At 39.4% G+C, this 17,344-nt stretch overlaps 2 protein-coding genes across 4 annotated transcripts; both read right to left on the reverse strand.

Annotated features, from left to right (window-relative positions):
* Positions 1-970: 970 nt before the first annotated feature.
* On the reverse strand, positions 971-2,579 carry m17 (IL-6 subfamily cytokine M17). The gene is made up of 3 exons (XM_084746056.1): positions 2,478-2,579; positions 1,862-2,010; positions 971-1,732 (listed from the first exon to the last, which is right to left on the reverse strand). Exons 1-3 carry the CDS (start codon positions 2,530-2,532, stop codon positions 1,265-1,267), a joined length of 672 nt encoding a protein of 223 aa, XP_084602182.1. The 5' UTR covers positions 2,533-2,579; the 3' UTR covers positions 971-1,264.
* A 3,095-nt stretch (positions 2,580-5,674) lies between these two features.
* On the reverse strand, positions 5,675-14,866 carry taok3b (TAO kinase 3b). 3 transcript variants are annotated; one of them, XM_084745842.1, is made up of 8 exons: positions 14,098-14,866; positions 12,368-12,604; positions 12,066-12,194; positions 11,746-11,949; positions 10,486-10,725; positions 10,023-10,235; positions 9,572-9,754; positions 5,675-8,194 (listed from the first exon to the last, which is right to left on the reverse strand). In XM_084745842.1, exons 2-8 carry the CDS (start codon positions 12,551-12,553, stop codon positions 8,033-8,035), a joined length of 1,317 nt encoding a protein of 438 aa, XP_084601968.1. In that variant the 5' UTR covers positions 12,554-12,604; positions 14,098-14,866; the 3' UTR covers positions 5,675-8,032. The 3 variants fall into 3 exon arrangements, with proteins under 3 accessions (XP_084601968.1, XP_084601970.1, XP_084601969.1); XM_084745844.1 differs by having other exon boundaries at positions 12,368-12,664; XM_084745843.1 differs by lacking the exon at positions 14,098-14,866 and having other exon boundaries at positions 12,368-13,984.
* Between the last annotated feature and the right edge of the window lie 2,478 nt (positions 14,867-17,344).

Consider the following 17,344-nt stretch of genomic DNA (forward strand, 5'->3'; position numbering starts at 1 on the left):
ACAAACAAAAAAAACATCAGTGGTGTAGAAACAGATATATTGTTACTCAAACTGAGTCCAACATGTAGAGCATGACTTAAGTTTTTTGAGATTTTTTTTCAGATACTTCCATGTTGCTGAAATAAACCTTTTTCACAGCAGCCATTTGGACATGAAGTAATAGGTAAACACAGGTGTTACAAATGATACTAATTAAGGTATTCAAATCAGACAGAGTCAAAGTGCTGCTATTGACCCTTCCTACGTCCTGCACCTTTCGGTATCTTGATCAACTTTCTCTTTTCCCGTTTCCTGTATTTAGATATGCTACATGCTAGACTCAACTCTGTTGAAAATAATACAAGAATTTGAAAATAGTCAACAGATACTGTTGAGGGACGAGTAAAAATGACATATATTCATATCATAAGTTAAGGGAGGGGACTAACTAGCTAGCTTGCTAATCTATATCATCATATTAGCTAGTTAGTTCCAATCGATAGCTGCTAACAACAGCTGACTTACGATATAAGATTGTTTTTTACCAGAGAAAATAAAACCAAATTTAAGTTCTCCAGTGACATCTTTTAACCACTTTCAAAATCTGACCCTGGTTGGCTAGTACTCATTGCATTCTTTGGAATGAGTCTCTTGATTGGGTATAGTTAGGGCAAGAATAGCAGGGTAGGCCAGTCAGAGACAGAGTAGGGTGGATCATGCCTTCACCATCATGGGAAAAAAAATATATTGCATGTGAAAACAGGAAAGGAGAAAGTTGACCAAGATTCTGCTAGTTTACCAGACTTGCTCAACTGTTGGAGCCCAGAGCAAAAGGGGCGAGACTTAAGAAAAGTCAATTGAGCATGTTGGCTCACTGGAAAGGCCCTGTTACACTAAATGGAACGGGACCTTAAATAATATCATATGTAACACCTGTATGCATTATTAATGCAACCACACACAAAAGAAGAGAGCATAAGAAGTACAGCTGCAAAATATCTTTTAATAATTCTGGTTACAGCAAGTAAGTTTACATCAGCAAATGAGAACCTTATATAACATATTAAACAAATTAAATATACATAACTTGCATAGATACCTTCACACTCTTGTCCTTTGAGCAACACTCCTCTCATCAGAAACACACAGGAAAATAAATATTAAATACCATAAATAGGCTTCATTTCACTGATGTACCAGCCACCTTCATACTCACTCATCTTTTTAAGTCTCTATCAGCCCAGTGAGCAGAAACAGACTGTCTAAGGCCAGCCTTAGGTCATCCTCAGAAGAAGAGTGTGTTTATTTGTATCCTCCTTCTGCAAACTTTATTCTTCAGAGTCCTAAGTTCTCTGGAAACATTTGACAGCAACTCCTTGTAGGTCTTCAGGACCACACAGCCGTAGACCTTCTGCTGGAAGACGTTCTGAGGTGGAGGTAGTGTTGTCGGCCCTCCTGCTGGCTCCGGTACAGGCAGGTTTGGGAAGAGGCTCTGATAAAAGCTGTTTATGAGAGTGACCAGGCTCTTGCTGCGAGAGCTGACGACGGTGAGCTCGGCCAGTAGTGGGCTCGTGGGCGACTGTAAGTCTGTCTGTTGCTCGTACACCCGTTTGAAATGTGGGATGAAGGCTTGAAGGTGCGTGGAGATGCTCGCTATCCTCTCTGAGGGCTCCAGGCCGGAGATGTTGGGGTCAGGAATGTCGCTGACTGACACCTTGCAGAAGAGCTCTGCCATTTCTCCTTGAGAGGCTTTCTGCAAAAGAATAAAAGACAATCAGATACTTAAAAAAAGCACATGAATACTCGGCATATTGTGTTTCAAGGTGGAGCACTTTATTCATCGCAGCAAAATAAGATCCAGCAGTTTTATGTCTACACTCACATATGTTTTGATTAAGTCGACAGATTCCTTCTGCACGAGTCTGGTCAGCTTCAAAGTCTGCTGCAGAGAATTCCCACACTGCTGGTTTCTGCTTGCTGCCACAGTTCTTGTTGAATCAACAGCCATAACCAGCAGGAGAGAGAGTAACGCTGAGGAGAAAGGAACTGGTCAGTTAAGGTTATCCTACATCCCAGTGGTGAGGGGAACTTCATCTTAAAGCCACAAGTGGAAGCAAGAGGGATAAAAATAGATTGTTCATTTTGCATTTGGCATTCAGCAAGTGAAGAACAAGCAATAGAAGCTAAATTATCAGTTCAGACATTTTTTAAAAAAAACATCCATTATAGTTGTTTAGATGCCAACAAACATTGTCAGTCTCTTAAAATATTGTCCAAATTCTCCCAGCAGTTTAAAAACTGTTTTACTTCAGTGATGCCAAAAAAACTGGCCTGTATCACTTTAGTAAAACTGAATCTGAAACGTCAGTCAGTTTCAGGCAACTCTAAAACATCAAAACTAACCACAGCAGCATGCACAATAGAGAAGCAAGTAAAGATGCAGTTGTATTTTATTTTTCTTTATGTTTCAATAGAAAAGTAGAGGTAATAAAACTTACTTGCTGCTGCTTCCATAAACTGTTGAAAATGCATACTCTTTACATGACCATTCATTCTCCTCTCAGTATCACAGGCACATTGCGCGGACTCGTCATAATCACACTGCTTTCAAACTTTTTTAAAAGACAGAAACCACACATTTGTCATAGGAGGAAATGACGTGCACTTTGTGAGGCAACAAATTTCCCAGAATTTCCTCCTTTTTTTCATGTGTGCATTTTTTTTTCTTTCAAGTGGGCAACGTCCCTACATGTCTGTTCACAGAGCAGGCATGTAGGGACGTTGTTTAATTATTATTATTAAATGTATGACCATTCAGTGTAGTACAAAGTGTTTTTAATAGCACTTCCTTTTTTATTTGTGCATGAAAACTACACACAAATCTAATGTATTAAATGGCTTGAAGAACATTAATTAGCTGATTTTACAAAAAGGGTGAAACATGCATGCAAGGATAAAGGCAGCCTGACCCTTTGACACAGTTTGCTGACCGGCTTGTTTACTGCCATCTAGAGAGTATGGATGAGAATCACCGCAGTGCACAAAGTTGCACAGTAATGATCTTTCTTATGCACTTTCTTCATAATAAGAGAAAATGTCCCTTGAGCAACATGCAAAGTTCCTTAAATTCAAGTGAAAGCATGGCATACTGTAACAATATTTTACCAAAAAGCGGTTTTGTGGTTCTTCCGGCGGCTTTACTGACTTAGTTATGACTTAGATATCTCAACAACAAAACCACACATGCAACAGTGGTTAACTTACCGGGTTTACCTGAATATAATCAGCAAAGTTCAGTAAAATTCTTAAAAACTGCAATGTGTGACAGAGAGAGGTAGTTTCAGCCATACAAGAGGTGAGACTAAAGTGGAATTGGATCTGAAATAAATGAGAAGTGTCACAAAAACAATCCCTGAGAAGTAACTTCAGATCAGCTTTTCATTTATCCATCTCTTGGTTCTGATAAACAGTTCTGCGGAATTTTGACAGTATAACTCTTGATCCGCTCCTCAAAACATGTGTGTGTGTTTTTGCAACAATATTTTCATGCGGGTAATAGCACAGGAAGCTGGCAAGGTCGCAGGAAATATATTTCTCAATCAGAAACTTTTACAAGTGCGTAAAGGGGAGGGTCCGTGTAGCTGAAGTAGGTAGTGTGTCAGTGTCATCACACCACAAGTTTAAGCATCTGACAGGCTGATCTCACGCTATCAGAGGATGATTTCATGGTGACATGCTGTATGATGACGGTGTTGCATCCTTCAATGGTTTGTTTTGATGAGGAACCAGATTGATTATGTAAAATATGAAAATAACACAAGCTGGGTTTTTCATGTCTTGTCTAATATCATCGTCATTATCATCATCACTGTCTAGGAGTGGTAATCACTTCTGCTTTGACAGTGGGGGACGCAGGCTGACTGAGGGTCAGGGGTGAAAAAAGTAAAAAGGGCACCAGCACAAAGAAAGTCATGACGTCTTAATGAAGAAATTGTTCCAAACCCTGTTTTAGATTAAAATTGCTTTACAATATGACTTAAACTAAAACAACTACTACACCACTGAAATAAAAACGTACAAGAAACTATTAACTATTTAACTGTTTAGAGGCCCGTAAAGCCAACTAAATTTTAGCATATATGGCAGCCTGTATGGCACTGCAACATGTTTTCTCCATGGGAAGGTCTCTCTAGAGGGAACTTGATCATTTTTTATCTAACACAGGGGCGTCCTAAAGGGCACTTGATCATGTTTTATCCACTGGAAGGGCCCCCTGGTGGGCAATTTATTATTTTTTGTCCACTGGATGGAAACCCTGGCAGGGACCGAATCATGTTTTTTCCACAGGAAGGGCACCATAGTGGGCATTTTACTTTGTTTTACCCACTGGACCGACACCCTGGTGGGCAATTTATTGTGTTTTGATCACTGAAAGGCCACCATAGTGGACATTTTAACATGTTTTGTCCACTTAAAGGTCACCCTAAAGGCAACAATAGCACATTTTCTCCAAAGTAAGGGCACCATATAGGGCACTTTATCATGTTTTCTCCATTGCAAGGCCAACATAGTGGGCTCTTTTCACATTTTATCTATTGGAAGGGTGCCCTAGAGGGCACTTTACTATGTTTTCTCCAATGGAAAGGCAACTTAATGGGCACTTCATCATATTTTGTCTACTAGAAGTGCACCTTAGTGGGCACTTGGCCAGGTTGTCCTGGACAGGGGGGCCATCATAGTGGGCTCTTTACTACATTTTCTCCAATGGAGGAGCAGCTGAAGGGCACTTTACCTCATTTTGTCCTATAGAAGGGCACCCTAGAGTAAATTTTATCACATCGTCTTTGTCACTGGGTCACTCTAGAGGGCAGTTTATGTTTTATCTACCATAGGGGCATTCAAGAGAGCACTTTTGCATTTATTTGCATTTATAACATGAAGGCACTTGTAGGGCAATGATGTGTTTAGTGCAGCTCTCTGCATCACGCTGTGTTCTGTGTGAGAACAACGGGTTAACGTTGCACTGAAAGTGAAACAGCATACTGAAAACGAACATGATCCCCACCTTTTTTTATATTGGTGGTGATCACGTCTTGGTTTCAAGCATCTACACTAGATGTTACATTGCTGTCAAACCAATGCATACATGAGAAAAGACAGGGGGAACTCAACACACCACAACCCTGTCAGCAGTACGTCAGGTAAGGCTAACCACTCTTCTGCCATCCTCGGGGCTTTCCAGTTTCCCCAGGGGATAACATAGAGGTTGTGGTGAGGAGGGCAACTGCTGCACATGTTGCCGCAGACGTTGACGGTTCAAGGAAACTACAGTCGGATTCCTGCCAGTATATACAGTACAGGCATGCCAAAAAAAGCCCTCAATCAACACCTAAATCAAGCAAGTTTACCCTGAAATGTAAGGAAGCCTAGAAAACACTGGACACTCTACGGTCTAACTTCCCTCTCACCTCCTGTTCCCCTTTCAAAGTTCTGGTTTTCACGAGTTATCTTTGACCTGCATGTTCAGTTGTAGCTTTACAGTAAATCACAATAAACAGCACTTGAATTAATGAAGGTCAAAGCGGTCACATGACACCAGAAAAAGCAAAAGTGAGAACTCACAGACCGCATCATAGAGCATTACAAGGAAATTCAACCACAAACAACAAGAAATGCACTGTCATTAGATGCAGGATGTTGATTGAGACTGTTATTCAACAGAATCTCTTTTATTTTGTCTTTGAACTGCACAGGAAATGGTGAATAAGGTTGTTTAGGAAAGTCCCCTTTATTCTAACTAAATACATCTTTATAGTAAATTAAAACTCACACAAATTGTTAAGTTCATAACTGTTCTGAAGCTCTCAGGCAAAACCTTATTCAAGCACCCCAATAGCACTTTTTTAATGGAACCATTTGTCCGCAAGGCTTCAGTTACATGTGACCAGACAAAAGGCCTTTACTGCATATGAGAAACGTTTTCATCAAATTTCATAAAGTTTGTGAAAATGTAAAAGGCTGAAAAATCTATAGAGGAGCCGTTCGACTTCAGAACACACTCTAGTCAAACATAACAAATTCTGAATTTAGGTTTCTACGTCTAAAACAAGAGCATTTAACTTCTATTGCCATCAGAAACTGAGTATTGTTATATTCCTCCATTTAAAATACTTTGTTAATTCAGGGGGCATCTTCCACCTTTCAGCCCTGTGAGGAATACGAACATTAATACAAGTTGTGGCTCTGAAATGAAAAGAAAACAGGGTTGCATTCAAGACCACCACATTAATTAAACAATGTTTCAAAAAACTGACCCGTGATAAAATAGTATTTATTTTTTCATACATATACTTCATTTTTAGAGGGTTTCACTGCATGGGGTACTCTAAATATGTCATGAGCGTTTTGAAAAACTTAGTAGTGTTTTGACTCAGAGGGGGGTTTCAAAATGCTTTACATTTTGTAAAAATCAATCGTTTCTCCAAGACAAAAAACTACAAGGCTAAAGGTGGTATTAGAAATTAAGCACCAAACAATTATCTTTCCATTCAGTATAAATGGAAACATTGTGCAACCTGTTCAATGACCATAATGAACATGGCAAAAAATATGTAAATCTGATCATTAGACACTAATTACTCAAATGCAATCTGGACCCACACGTTGTGTTTGCTTTGTAAGAGCCGTTGATCCATAAAAGATCACCGTACTGATATCATAAGAAGTCTGTGGTTCCATTCACCAGCATTTATACAATCTGAGAGTCTAGTGATTTGACTTAGCAATATATTGAGCTATTGTATGACCATATCTCTATATTATAAAATGAAAACGAAGCAAAATCTTTATCATTAAGCTCTGTTATCAGTAATAGACCAGTGTCTCTGTATGTTCTAGCTATATTCTCATGTACAAATATTCATATCAAAAGTTATACAGCACAATTCTCACCATTTTCCTTTACAAGAACTTTGATTAGTGAACATTAAATGATTCACAAGTTTAGATGAAACCAAAAAACAAAATGGTGCCGGCCTCAGTAAATAAAATATAGATATAATAACGAACACGTAACTAAAATCTGCTTCAGGCACAACTTAAATAAAGGCATTTGTGAAATTATCATATCAAATATGGCGCTTATGTCCAGTATCCATAGGCTTAAAACAAAAACAAAACAAAAAAATGCTTTTATTTACAAACAGCTAAAATCTCTGACAGATTCATGCTTCACTTCACAACCTGAATTTGTCCTTAAAGTGCATGCAATAATAAGCAGTTTTACCAAGTGGGATCTTGAGTTGTGATAAGATAAACGGGTTGATCAAGCTAATGCCAATTGATCCTACATATCAAAATAAAAGAAAAGGTAAGAACTGTTGCCTAGAAAAGTGAGGGACCACAGTATACTGTATGCATAAGCACAATATGGAAGTATGACCAAAATAAATCAATTTAAATGATAAAACTCTGACTTTTTCCAGTGACCCCATACAGTAATATTCACATTCAGAGCATAAAATAAACAGAACAAAATAAAATAAAACTAATAATAAAAAATAAAAAAAAAAGACAAAGCAGCTTAACACCACGGGGGAGTCCGCAGCTCACATTCCACAATGTCCCTCCATGTCAACACACACATTAAGCATCATACGAACATGATGGGTTTCTACTTAAACATATCAAAGTGCCAATTTTTACTAAAATTTCCTGATTTATTCAATTCATACCAAAAGGAGGAAATGGCATGGAGGAAAGAGTCTGTTATTTTTAACACATAAAGTTTTGAGTTACACTGACTAGGTTTGATTTTTATTGACATGTTGTTGTTGTTGTTGTAGATTCTTTTGTTTTACTTTCCCCCTTCTTCAAGTTTCACAAAAGAAGTTCTCATTGCACATTAACACCTCGATTCAAAGATGCAATATCTAAGAGAGAAGAGAAAAGCAATGGAGAAAGTTATCCAGCTTCGTCACTATGGATGTGACAAACGGTCAAAGTGGACGTGAAAAGGGCACGGATATGTTGTCCTCTAAAGATAAATCCACTTTCATCTGTTGTCTTCTTTGGGGAAGTCCAGAGATCCCAGGCTTCCAAAGCCAAGGCTTCTACTTTCTGTGTCAAAAGTGTTTATTTCTCTGTCCTGACGCTCCAACAAGTGCTTGATCCTTTCTGTACGCTCCTTCTGAAGTGCGGCCAGTTCCTCTTCAATCTGAAATCAGAAATTATGAAGAATTATGTTACATGGACACTAAATTTGAAAACTAAAGCCTGTGATCTGCCCTGGCAGCAATGGGGGTTTGTTGTCAGTGACTCCAACACTTCACAAAAGCTACGTGCCAGATTGCTGTGAAATTTAGTGGAGATATTTGAGGTTCCTAAAGGATTAATCGGACTGTCAGTGGTGTCCTTACCTCATGTGCCATCAGTAAAGCTGAAAGAATCACTCCATATGTCAATCAGCATGAAATTATTCTGCAATTATTAATTATGAATGAATCAAAGTAATTTTTCAAGCAGATTTGGCAAATGTGATCTTGTCCAGCTTCTCAAATTGGAAGGTTTGCTTTTCTTCCTACAGTATGTGATAGTGAGCATAGTGAACATTTTATAGCCCAACCAAGTAATCAGTTAATCTAAAAATTGATAACTGAAAAATAACCATTAGTTGCAGCCCTAGCAAAGTCTTCATTATGAAATTTCCATGTGAGAAGACAAGATATTTAAAACAACATGATCTGTGAATTTCCTTTTTAACAAAACCAATATATTTGTTAATACCCTCTTGCCCCAAGGCCTTATGGTCATTTTTGTATTTTGTCACCTTAATCTAATGTGCAAGCCCAGTTTGGAGTAGAGGGAAGGATTATTACTTCAATACTTTATACATACTGGCTATTAATGAGGTCGGGAGAAAAGAAAAATAAGACTATGAGTCTGCATCCATTGTAAACATACTGGTGCCAAACAGGTATGATATAATGTAATGTGATGTAATGCTAGCATTTGCTAATTAACACTAAACACAAGCTATATGGGGTCATTGCAAGTATTTAATCATAAACTAAATAAAAGTATTAGATAAACTGAACTGTTATACATTATACTATATAATGATGACCCCTAAGCCTGGGGGATACATGTATACATGTGAACTGCAGTCCTTTTTTTTTATTAACTCTACTGCTGACATGAGAAAGGCTGCAGAGTTCCACAGTCACCAGTCGCTTCTTTTCACCTGCCAGAGATGACCTTCACTGGTTGGATTAGAGGCTAACAAAATGGGAGGTTCACCCCCATTTATGCAAATCCAACCAACCAGTAGGAGTTGGTGGAAGCCCCACTGCCTTCTGAACCACAAACTCACAGGTCCAGGCCAGAGGTAACTGAACCTTGTATTTGAGGTTGCAATGAACACTGCAGCCTCTAGGGGGTACTAGCAGGGCACTAACTTGTAACATCTCAATGTCCCTCTGGATAATTATCTATCTGCAACCTATCCTGAGGTCACTTTGTATACATTATGCTATCATGCTGCATATTATATATTGTGTAAAATATTTTAGAATGGCTTTGATCTTAAACCTACCTTCTGTTCAAGGTGCGCTCTGCGTATGGAGATCTTCTGCTCAAGTTTCTGCTGCTCTCGCTCATGTTGGGTCTCCATCTGTGACTTGGTTTTTCTCTGGTAGGCGTCCAAAAGCTCCATCTCTTGCTTCAGCTGCTGCTTCAGAGCTTGGCACTCTGTTTCCTGCTCCGCGTCTAATCGCATCTAGAGACCCGGCAAGACAGAGGTAGTTACACACACTTGAACAACGGGCAGAGGTCGATCTTCATTTATCAAACTGCAGGCCAACAACGTCTCCAAAAGCCTGACAAAACAACTGCTGCAGGAATTCAAATGTGTGATGAAGTTGGAAAAAGCTGATGCAGCTGTGGCTGTTACCATTAGTCTGATGTACAAATTAATATACAACATACAAATGATGAATGAGGCCCACTTTTGATATTCATGACAAGATGCTTCAGGATCCTCGTACCGCTTGTGAAGCCATCATCTCGTTGATGCTCTGCTCGTACTGCTCCGCCAGTATGGCCAGCTTTCGTGTCTGCTCCTCTTTCAGGCTCTTCAGGATGGTCTTGTGGTCTCCTTTGGGAGAGACCTCCAGCTGATGGTTCCTAAGAGCTTTGTACTGCTTGTTCTGCACCTTGCAAGTGTCCTGGAACTGTTTCTTGATCTGCATCTCCAGCGTCTACAGAGGGTTAAAATAGAAATACATATTAGTGTCCTGTTAATTTCATGTTGTATTCAAATAATAAGACCCAATTTATAATCAAAGATAATGGGAGGAGAAAAGGTTTCACACCCATTATGTAATCCTTTTGTCATCAAACATGTCACATCTTTTTTTTGAACAGACTTTTAAAACCTCTTGAAATGATGTTAACTACATATTAACCGATTAAATCACCACATAATGGCAAAGAGAAAGTTCCAGGTACTTTGAGGTTTCTGGGCTGCTGCCGCTGCTCCAGAGTGTGTTTCCTGTGTAGTTCTCTCTGCCGCCGGCCGTTGTACTCCTCCTGGTTTTCGAGCTCCGTCTGGTGTTGCAGCCGCATGAGTTCAATACGCAGCTTCTGCAGCATCTGCAGCTGTCTGCGCTCCATGTCTTGGGTGGACTCGTCCTGCCGGATCATCAGGGCATGCTCCATCTCCTTCTGGGTCCTCTTCTTGTTCAGCTCCTGGGACAAGAAGTTTGATATAATGCCATTTTTATTTACAATAGATGCAAATTCTGTTTTCACCGATTTTGTGAGGTTGGTTGATTCACTTTGTGGCACCAAAAGATAAACATGAATAATTTTGACTCAATATTCACTGTTGTCTTCTTTTTAACATTTCTTTTTGCTCTAAGTCTTTGTTGGTTCCTGTTCCTGTCCTGTTCTGTTTCATGTCATAAATATAGAATAGAATATAGATAATAAATAGAAAAGAACCCTTGGATTTCTGGAAAGCTGGTCAGAGTAGCAGTGTGAAGAAATCATCCAGGGTGATTAACTTATTTATCTATATCTATATATATATATATATATATATATATATATATATATATATATATATATATATATATATATATATATATATATGTATAAAGATTATAATGAAAACATTTCTAGTTGTAGCCTTATCCCCTGACATTTTAATTCATATAAATTTTTCTGTGGAATCTGGTCTTGGTTTGGTCATCACTGACAATTAGAGCTGCAACAATTAGTAAATTAATTGATTAGTTGCCACTTATCATCATCACCAACTATTCTGATAATTGCTAAATTGTTTTGAATCATTTTACAGAAAAAAAAAATCTATTTTGTCAGATTTCAGCTTCTCAAATTGGATATTTTCTGTTTTCCTTAATTCTCTATGACAGTAAACAGAATATGTTCAGGCTGTGGACAAAACAAAACATTTGACAATGGATTTTGGGATTTTGGGAAATAGTCATCAGTATTTTTCACAATTTTCTGACCTTTTATGGACCAAACAACTAATTGATTATTCAACAAAATGATCAACAGATTAATTTATAATGAAAACAATCATTGCAGCTTTACTGACAATGATCATTTCACAAAATGTTCTGGTGTCCAAGCATATTCTGAAAACACCAACAGTCAAATCCAGATGTGATATTTAATTTTGAAATGATCTGTATGGTCTGATTACACATTACATTATGTATTGTCAGGAAGTCACATTACCTCTCTCAGTTGCTCCTGTTCAAACTCATGCCTCCTGACCAGACTCCGGCGTTTGAGGGCCCTGCAGCTCCGGTCGTAGACCAGTCTCTGCTGGGCCAGCAGATGAGCTTCCTCCTCAGCCTGAGAGCGCTGCATTGTTTCTTTGTGCCTGGACAGACGCTCCTGCTTCTCCTCCTTGGGTGTACAAGGATCTTCGCTCATCTCCTGTAACACAAATAAAAAAGCACAGAAACAACAGAACAGAGTGTAAGGAGTGAAGACAACTTCAAATGTTTCATAATGAACAGATATAAAGTGTGAGATCATAAACTTGTATTTACTTCTTTGATCTTGTCTTTGCAAAGCCTGTACTCCTTTTTCTGATTTTCTAAGAAAGTCGTCAGCTCTTTCTTTTGCTGAGCAACAATCTGTTGTTGGATCCTCCTCTCTTCAGCTGCAACTGACTTCATCTGTGAAGAGACACGAAAATATTCAAATCATCACCCTTCATTGATCTCCTAACTGTCACAAATCCCCGCGCAAACACAAGTTTGGCTTGAATCGACTGAAATTGAATCACTCTGTGTAGTTTCCACATCATTCATTCATAAATAACACTTGCTGTTGTTGAGGCTGTGTGTACCTCTTTGTCTGTTTGAGCAGCGTGGCGTTTGGCCAGTCTTTCCAGCTCTATGTATGTGTTGTTTGCATGTGTCTCTAATTCCTTCTGCAGTCGGAGCCTATGCTCGTCCATCTCGGCCTTTAGCCTGTTCTCCAGGGCGATCAGCTGCTTCTGGTGCTGCCGCCGCATGCGCTTATACCCAGACATCTGCTCCCGCAGCTCAAAGTCCTGCTCATGCTCCTGGATCTACCTGATGACCTAGACAGAGGAACACAGGAAGCAGAAAGTAAAAGACATGGAGGGGGCAGAGAGAAACAACTGGCATGGTGGAGACAGAAAAAAAAAAGAAGACAGCTGGTAAGTCACAGGCTATGTCCTGAAAACACACCACATACAGTACAGAAAAGTAATCAGTTTGCAGATTACTGTACATGCAAAGTAATCCAGGAAGTTGATGAATAATACAGTTGTCTGACAGTATCAGTCTTTCAACATTAAAAGAGGTGAAGTTCATCAGTTTACAGAGGCTCTGCTGTTTAATCCCATTCATATTCCTGATTATATAAAGCAACCTAAATTAATCAATCACTTCAGCACCGTGAATAACGATGAATAAGCAGAGATGGCAAAAGTACACACATTCTTCAAATTCTTTACTCAAGTAAAAGTGAAAAAGTTCAGAGTCTGAAATATACTGAAAGTATAAAAGTAAAAAGTAGCCCTCTGAAGGATGTTTCTACCAGCTGTTTCTGTGCAGAGCTAACTGAACCTCACCTCGCCTTACAACCTTGTTTTTGTTATATTATGTCTTTTACAGTGTTTTTCATCTTGCTACATCGTTTACGTCATTCTTCATCTTGTTACGTCTTTTTCATCTTTTACATCGGTTTAATCATGTTACGTCCTTTACACTGCTTTTTTGTCTTGTTACAGCTTTTACATTGTGTTTTGTCTTGTTTCATCTCTTCATCTTGTTACATCTTTGACTCGTCATGTCATGTTATGTCTTTTACATTGCCTTGTTACATCTGTCGTGCTGGTGTGTACTGATGGATACACCATGGGATTGTCTTTTCTGTGTGTTATTGTTCATCCATTAAGGCTGAAATCATTTTTGATGTTAGAAAGGCAACAGGCAATGACAAAATGAAAATAATCAATATTTCCCTTCAAATACATTAAAACTAAAGCAATAAGCTTGTTTTAAAAATATTGAGAGTAAAAAGTACAGATGTGTTAAAATGTAGGGAGTAAAAAGTTGCCAGAAAAATAAATACTCAAGTACAGACACCTGAAAAAGTGCAGTAACAAAGTATTTGTACTTAGTTACTTATCACCTCTGTGAGTAAATAACATTTATGATGCCACTATTAAGCTCAAACCAATCTGCAGTAGGACTGTGTAACATTAACCTGAGAGAAAACGTGGAAATGCACCATTTACAATCTGACAAACACTAAAATCTCATTGGTAACAGACATCAGGCAGAGATTTATATGGAATACATATAAATGCAATGCACACACACATAAAAGCAGAGGCAGAGAGAGGGAAGCTGAGGATGGAAAAAATGACATCCATTAACAGGATCTGGTTGCCATGACTACAGATGTACAGCTGAGAACACAGACACCCCTTCCCCTCCCCTCCTCACCCCCCGCCGCCAGCACGCATACACGCACACACACACACACTAACACACACACGCGTAATTTTCTATGCAAACGGAGGAGAGAGGGGGAGCTGCGTACCAAAGATGCTGATTTGATGGTGGCAATGTGTTCACAGATCTTGCAGTCGAGAGACCGGCTCTTGTGAGAAGTAGGCCGCAGCTCTGGCCTGGTGTCCCTGTGCACAGCCTCATCCCTCACGCAAGCATGGTCCTGCAGGGGGGGAGGAAAAGGAGGAGATAGTGGGGCTGGGTGCTTCCCAGGCCCGCCGCACTCGCCGTTTCTGTTAGAGCTGCTATTATTGCCGAATCTCCCTGAATGCAGCACACATCCAGCTGTAAATGCATCCTTCCCCTGCTTGCTCCCCCGCTACTGTCTGCAAGTTCTTCCTATGAGAGAAAAGGGCATTGCCAAACAATTGCAGGCACCACCACCAAACGAGAAGGCAGCTGCTGGATGTAGTCGTCTTTTTCTGGCGTCCCCCTCTTCCCAAAGAGGAGGCACCGAATGGCTCCGGTGGATAAGGGTGAATTATGCAATGCCTACCATTGATAATCGGTGAAAGATAGCACGGGGATGTATGTTACTGCCACTCTCCTTTTCCGTTTCAAAATGCAAGAAATGTTTGCAAGGAAAAGCACTTTTCCTGTGTTGCAATGATCGCATGTGGTACCATATTCGAAAATATTGGAATCAGATAAGGCACATCCAAACATGGTTTTCCCTCGAATATGTCGCTTGATGATCCGTTTGTATTCCACTCGAATTTCTGTCCTACATTTACAGCGCACTTGGTCATGGTAGGTGGTTCTGGTGCCTTCTATTCATCTCTTTCCTCTGTCCCTCTTCTACACTCCCCCTTCCTTTAAAGAGACACCGCAATACTACAGGCACGTCTCAACAAACCTTAAGTTATTTAAAATCTGACCGTTTCACTAGATTGTATCGTCCAACTTAGAAATATCACCAATGAAATGAACTAATATTGTAAGAACAGTGCCCAATTATGGAGATACCATGCGTGTAAATCGGTATTTTGTAAAATAATAATAAAAAAAATACAAATATACATATATATAATTATTATTGTTGTTGTTGTTGTTGTTGTTGTTGACTGTAAATGTTATTCGCATTTTGAGATATTTAATAATAATAATGAAGCAGTCTCTGTCCGTGGTGCTGAATATCTCAGTGTATCAAATACATTGTCATCACTGCTACTGCCACTGATATATTAGCATTAGTAATATTTCTGCTATGACTACTGCAAACACATAGAACACCTAATCAATTGTGCAGTACTCTCACCAACCATCTGAAATTACCATGGAAACCACCTCATATGCCTACCAGTGACACAGAAACAGCCTGGAACACCTTAGCAACCACTTTACAACCCCCTAGTAAACTCTAGTGCAACCACCTAGTTGCTGTTTGACAACCAGACCACACACCATAGCAACCATGTAGAAACTGCCTGGAACACCTTAGCAACCACTTAACAACCCTAACAACCAGCTTGTAGTTGCCTGACAACCCTGCCAGACACAATAGCAATCACCCAGAAACCACACTGAACAGTTTTTCAGCCACGTAACACCTACCTAGTACAATCTAGCAACCAGCTAGTAGCTATCTAGCAATGTCCCGGCAACCCTGTCAGTCATTCAAAACACCATAGCAACTGCGAGCATACTGTAGCAACTCATACAAATGTTCATCAATACTCTGGGCAATATAGCAACCACCCAGAAACTGTCTGGAACACCTTAACAGCCATTTAACAACAAACAAGTACAGTCCTAGCAAACAGCTAGTAGTTGCCTGATAAACTTGTCAAATAATATAGCAATTATGCACAAACCACGTAGAACACATTAGCAGCTACTTAAGAACCAATTAGTACAACCCTAGCATCCAGCTAGTAGCTGGTTGACAGGCCTACCAGACATCAGCACAACCACCTAGAAACAACCTGGGACACTTAAGCAGCCTATTTGCAGCCTCCTGTATGATCCTCGCAAGCAGCTAGCCTGCCTGAAGCCTGATAACTTCAACTGAGACCATAACAACCACCCAAGAAACCACTTGGAATACCTTAGCAAACATTTAACAACCACTTAGTACAACCTGGGTAAACCAGTTAACAACTGCCTGGTGACCCTGCCAGACACCATGGCAACCATCATGGCAACCACCTAGAACTCACCACCCAACCACAATCTAATGCCAGCAAACTGTAGTAACTTATCCAAATACAGACATCATATCTACCAACACTCTAGGGAGCCACACAGCAACCACCTAGCAATTCCCAACCAATCACATATAGCAAAACTACAATAAAATCTTAATCAGAGAAATTATTCACAAGCAGAAAGCCTATGCTAACATTTTTCAGAAATATTTACTCACCAGTTTGCAGTGCTGCAGTTCTAACTATGCTGGTAATAGTGTGAGCAACAACAGGGGCTCAAGCATGTTCCTCCTGCATGCTTGTTTTGTTGTATGATATATAAGCATTTAATTACACCTTTTAATTCACTTTAATTTTACATTTGCATAATCTCAGAGATCTTATCAAAGGCCAAATAGTGTATCTATTCATTAAAATGAGCTGTAACACTGTGAATTTTACCAGTCCATTGCTATGTGGCCTGTTTCAGCTGAAATGTTCTTTAGTGTGTTGATGGGGTCTTCTGTTGTACAGTGAACATGTCTTCAGTTTGGGGCCTGAGTGATCCAGTGACTGAATTTAATGGTGTGCATGCTTTTTTGTCCTGTTGATAACAATGAGGTTGACAATGGATGGAACAAGGATGACAGGCTATTTAAAGGCTCTGTACAACAGGTTCTGAGCAGGCATGGTGATGTAGCTGCAGCAGAGTGACTCAGTGGGTTACATCGTCGGCCAAAGGAAACTTCATTGTCTGATTTCAAGATATTTAAATGTCTTCTTTATCTAAACTGGCACTTTAATTGAGATGGAGATTTCACTGTCTGGGGTCAGGAAAGACAAAAGAAAGAAAAGAATGAAAAAAAAGGAAAAATGCTCTTCTTTAATCCCAAATTAATTTTAAGAGATTGTTTTTGCACCCTGCTGGCTTGAGTCTTGCATCAGACAAACTTCAAAAGGTAACTGTGAAAAACCTATTTGGTAGCATTGGTAAAAGAATGACTAGATTTTCTCTGTTTTGTCTATTTCAAGATGCACTAGTCTTTGATCAGAGATGTACATATTTATATCCTCTGCTTCTAGAACAACATATAACTTTGATCTACTATTTTCCTTTTTTAACTACACAAAAATGTGCTTTTTTAAATTGCT

The sequence above is a fragment of the Lutjanus erythropterus genome, chromosome 20 (assembly GCF_056507025.1).
Source record: "Lutjanus erythropterus isolate fLutEry1 chromosome 20, fLutEry1.hap2, whole genome shotgun sequence".
Lineage (NCBI taxonomy): Eukaryota > Metazoa > Chordata > Actinopteri > Lutjaniformes > Lutjanidae > Lutjanus > Lutjanus erythropterus.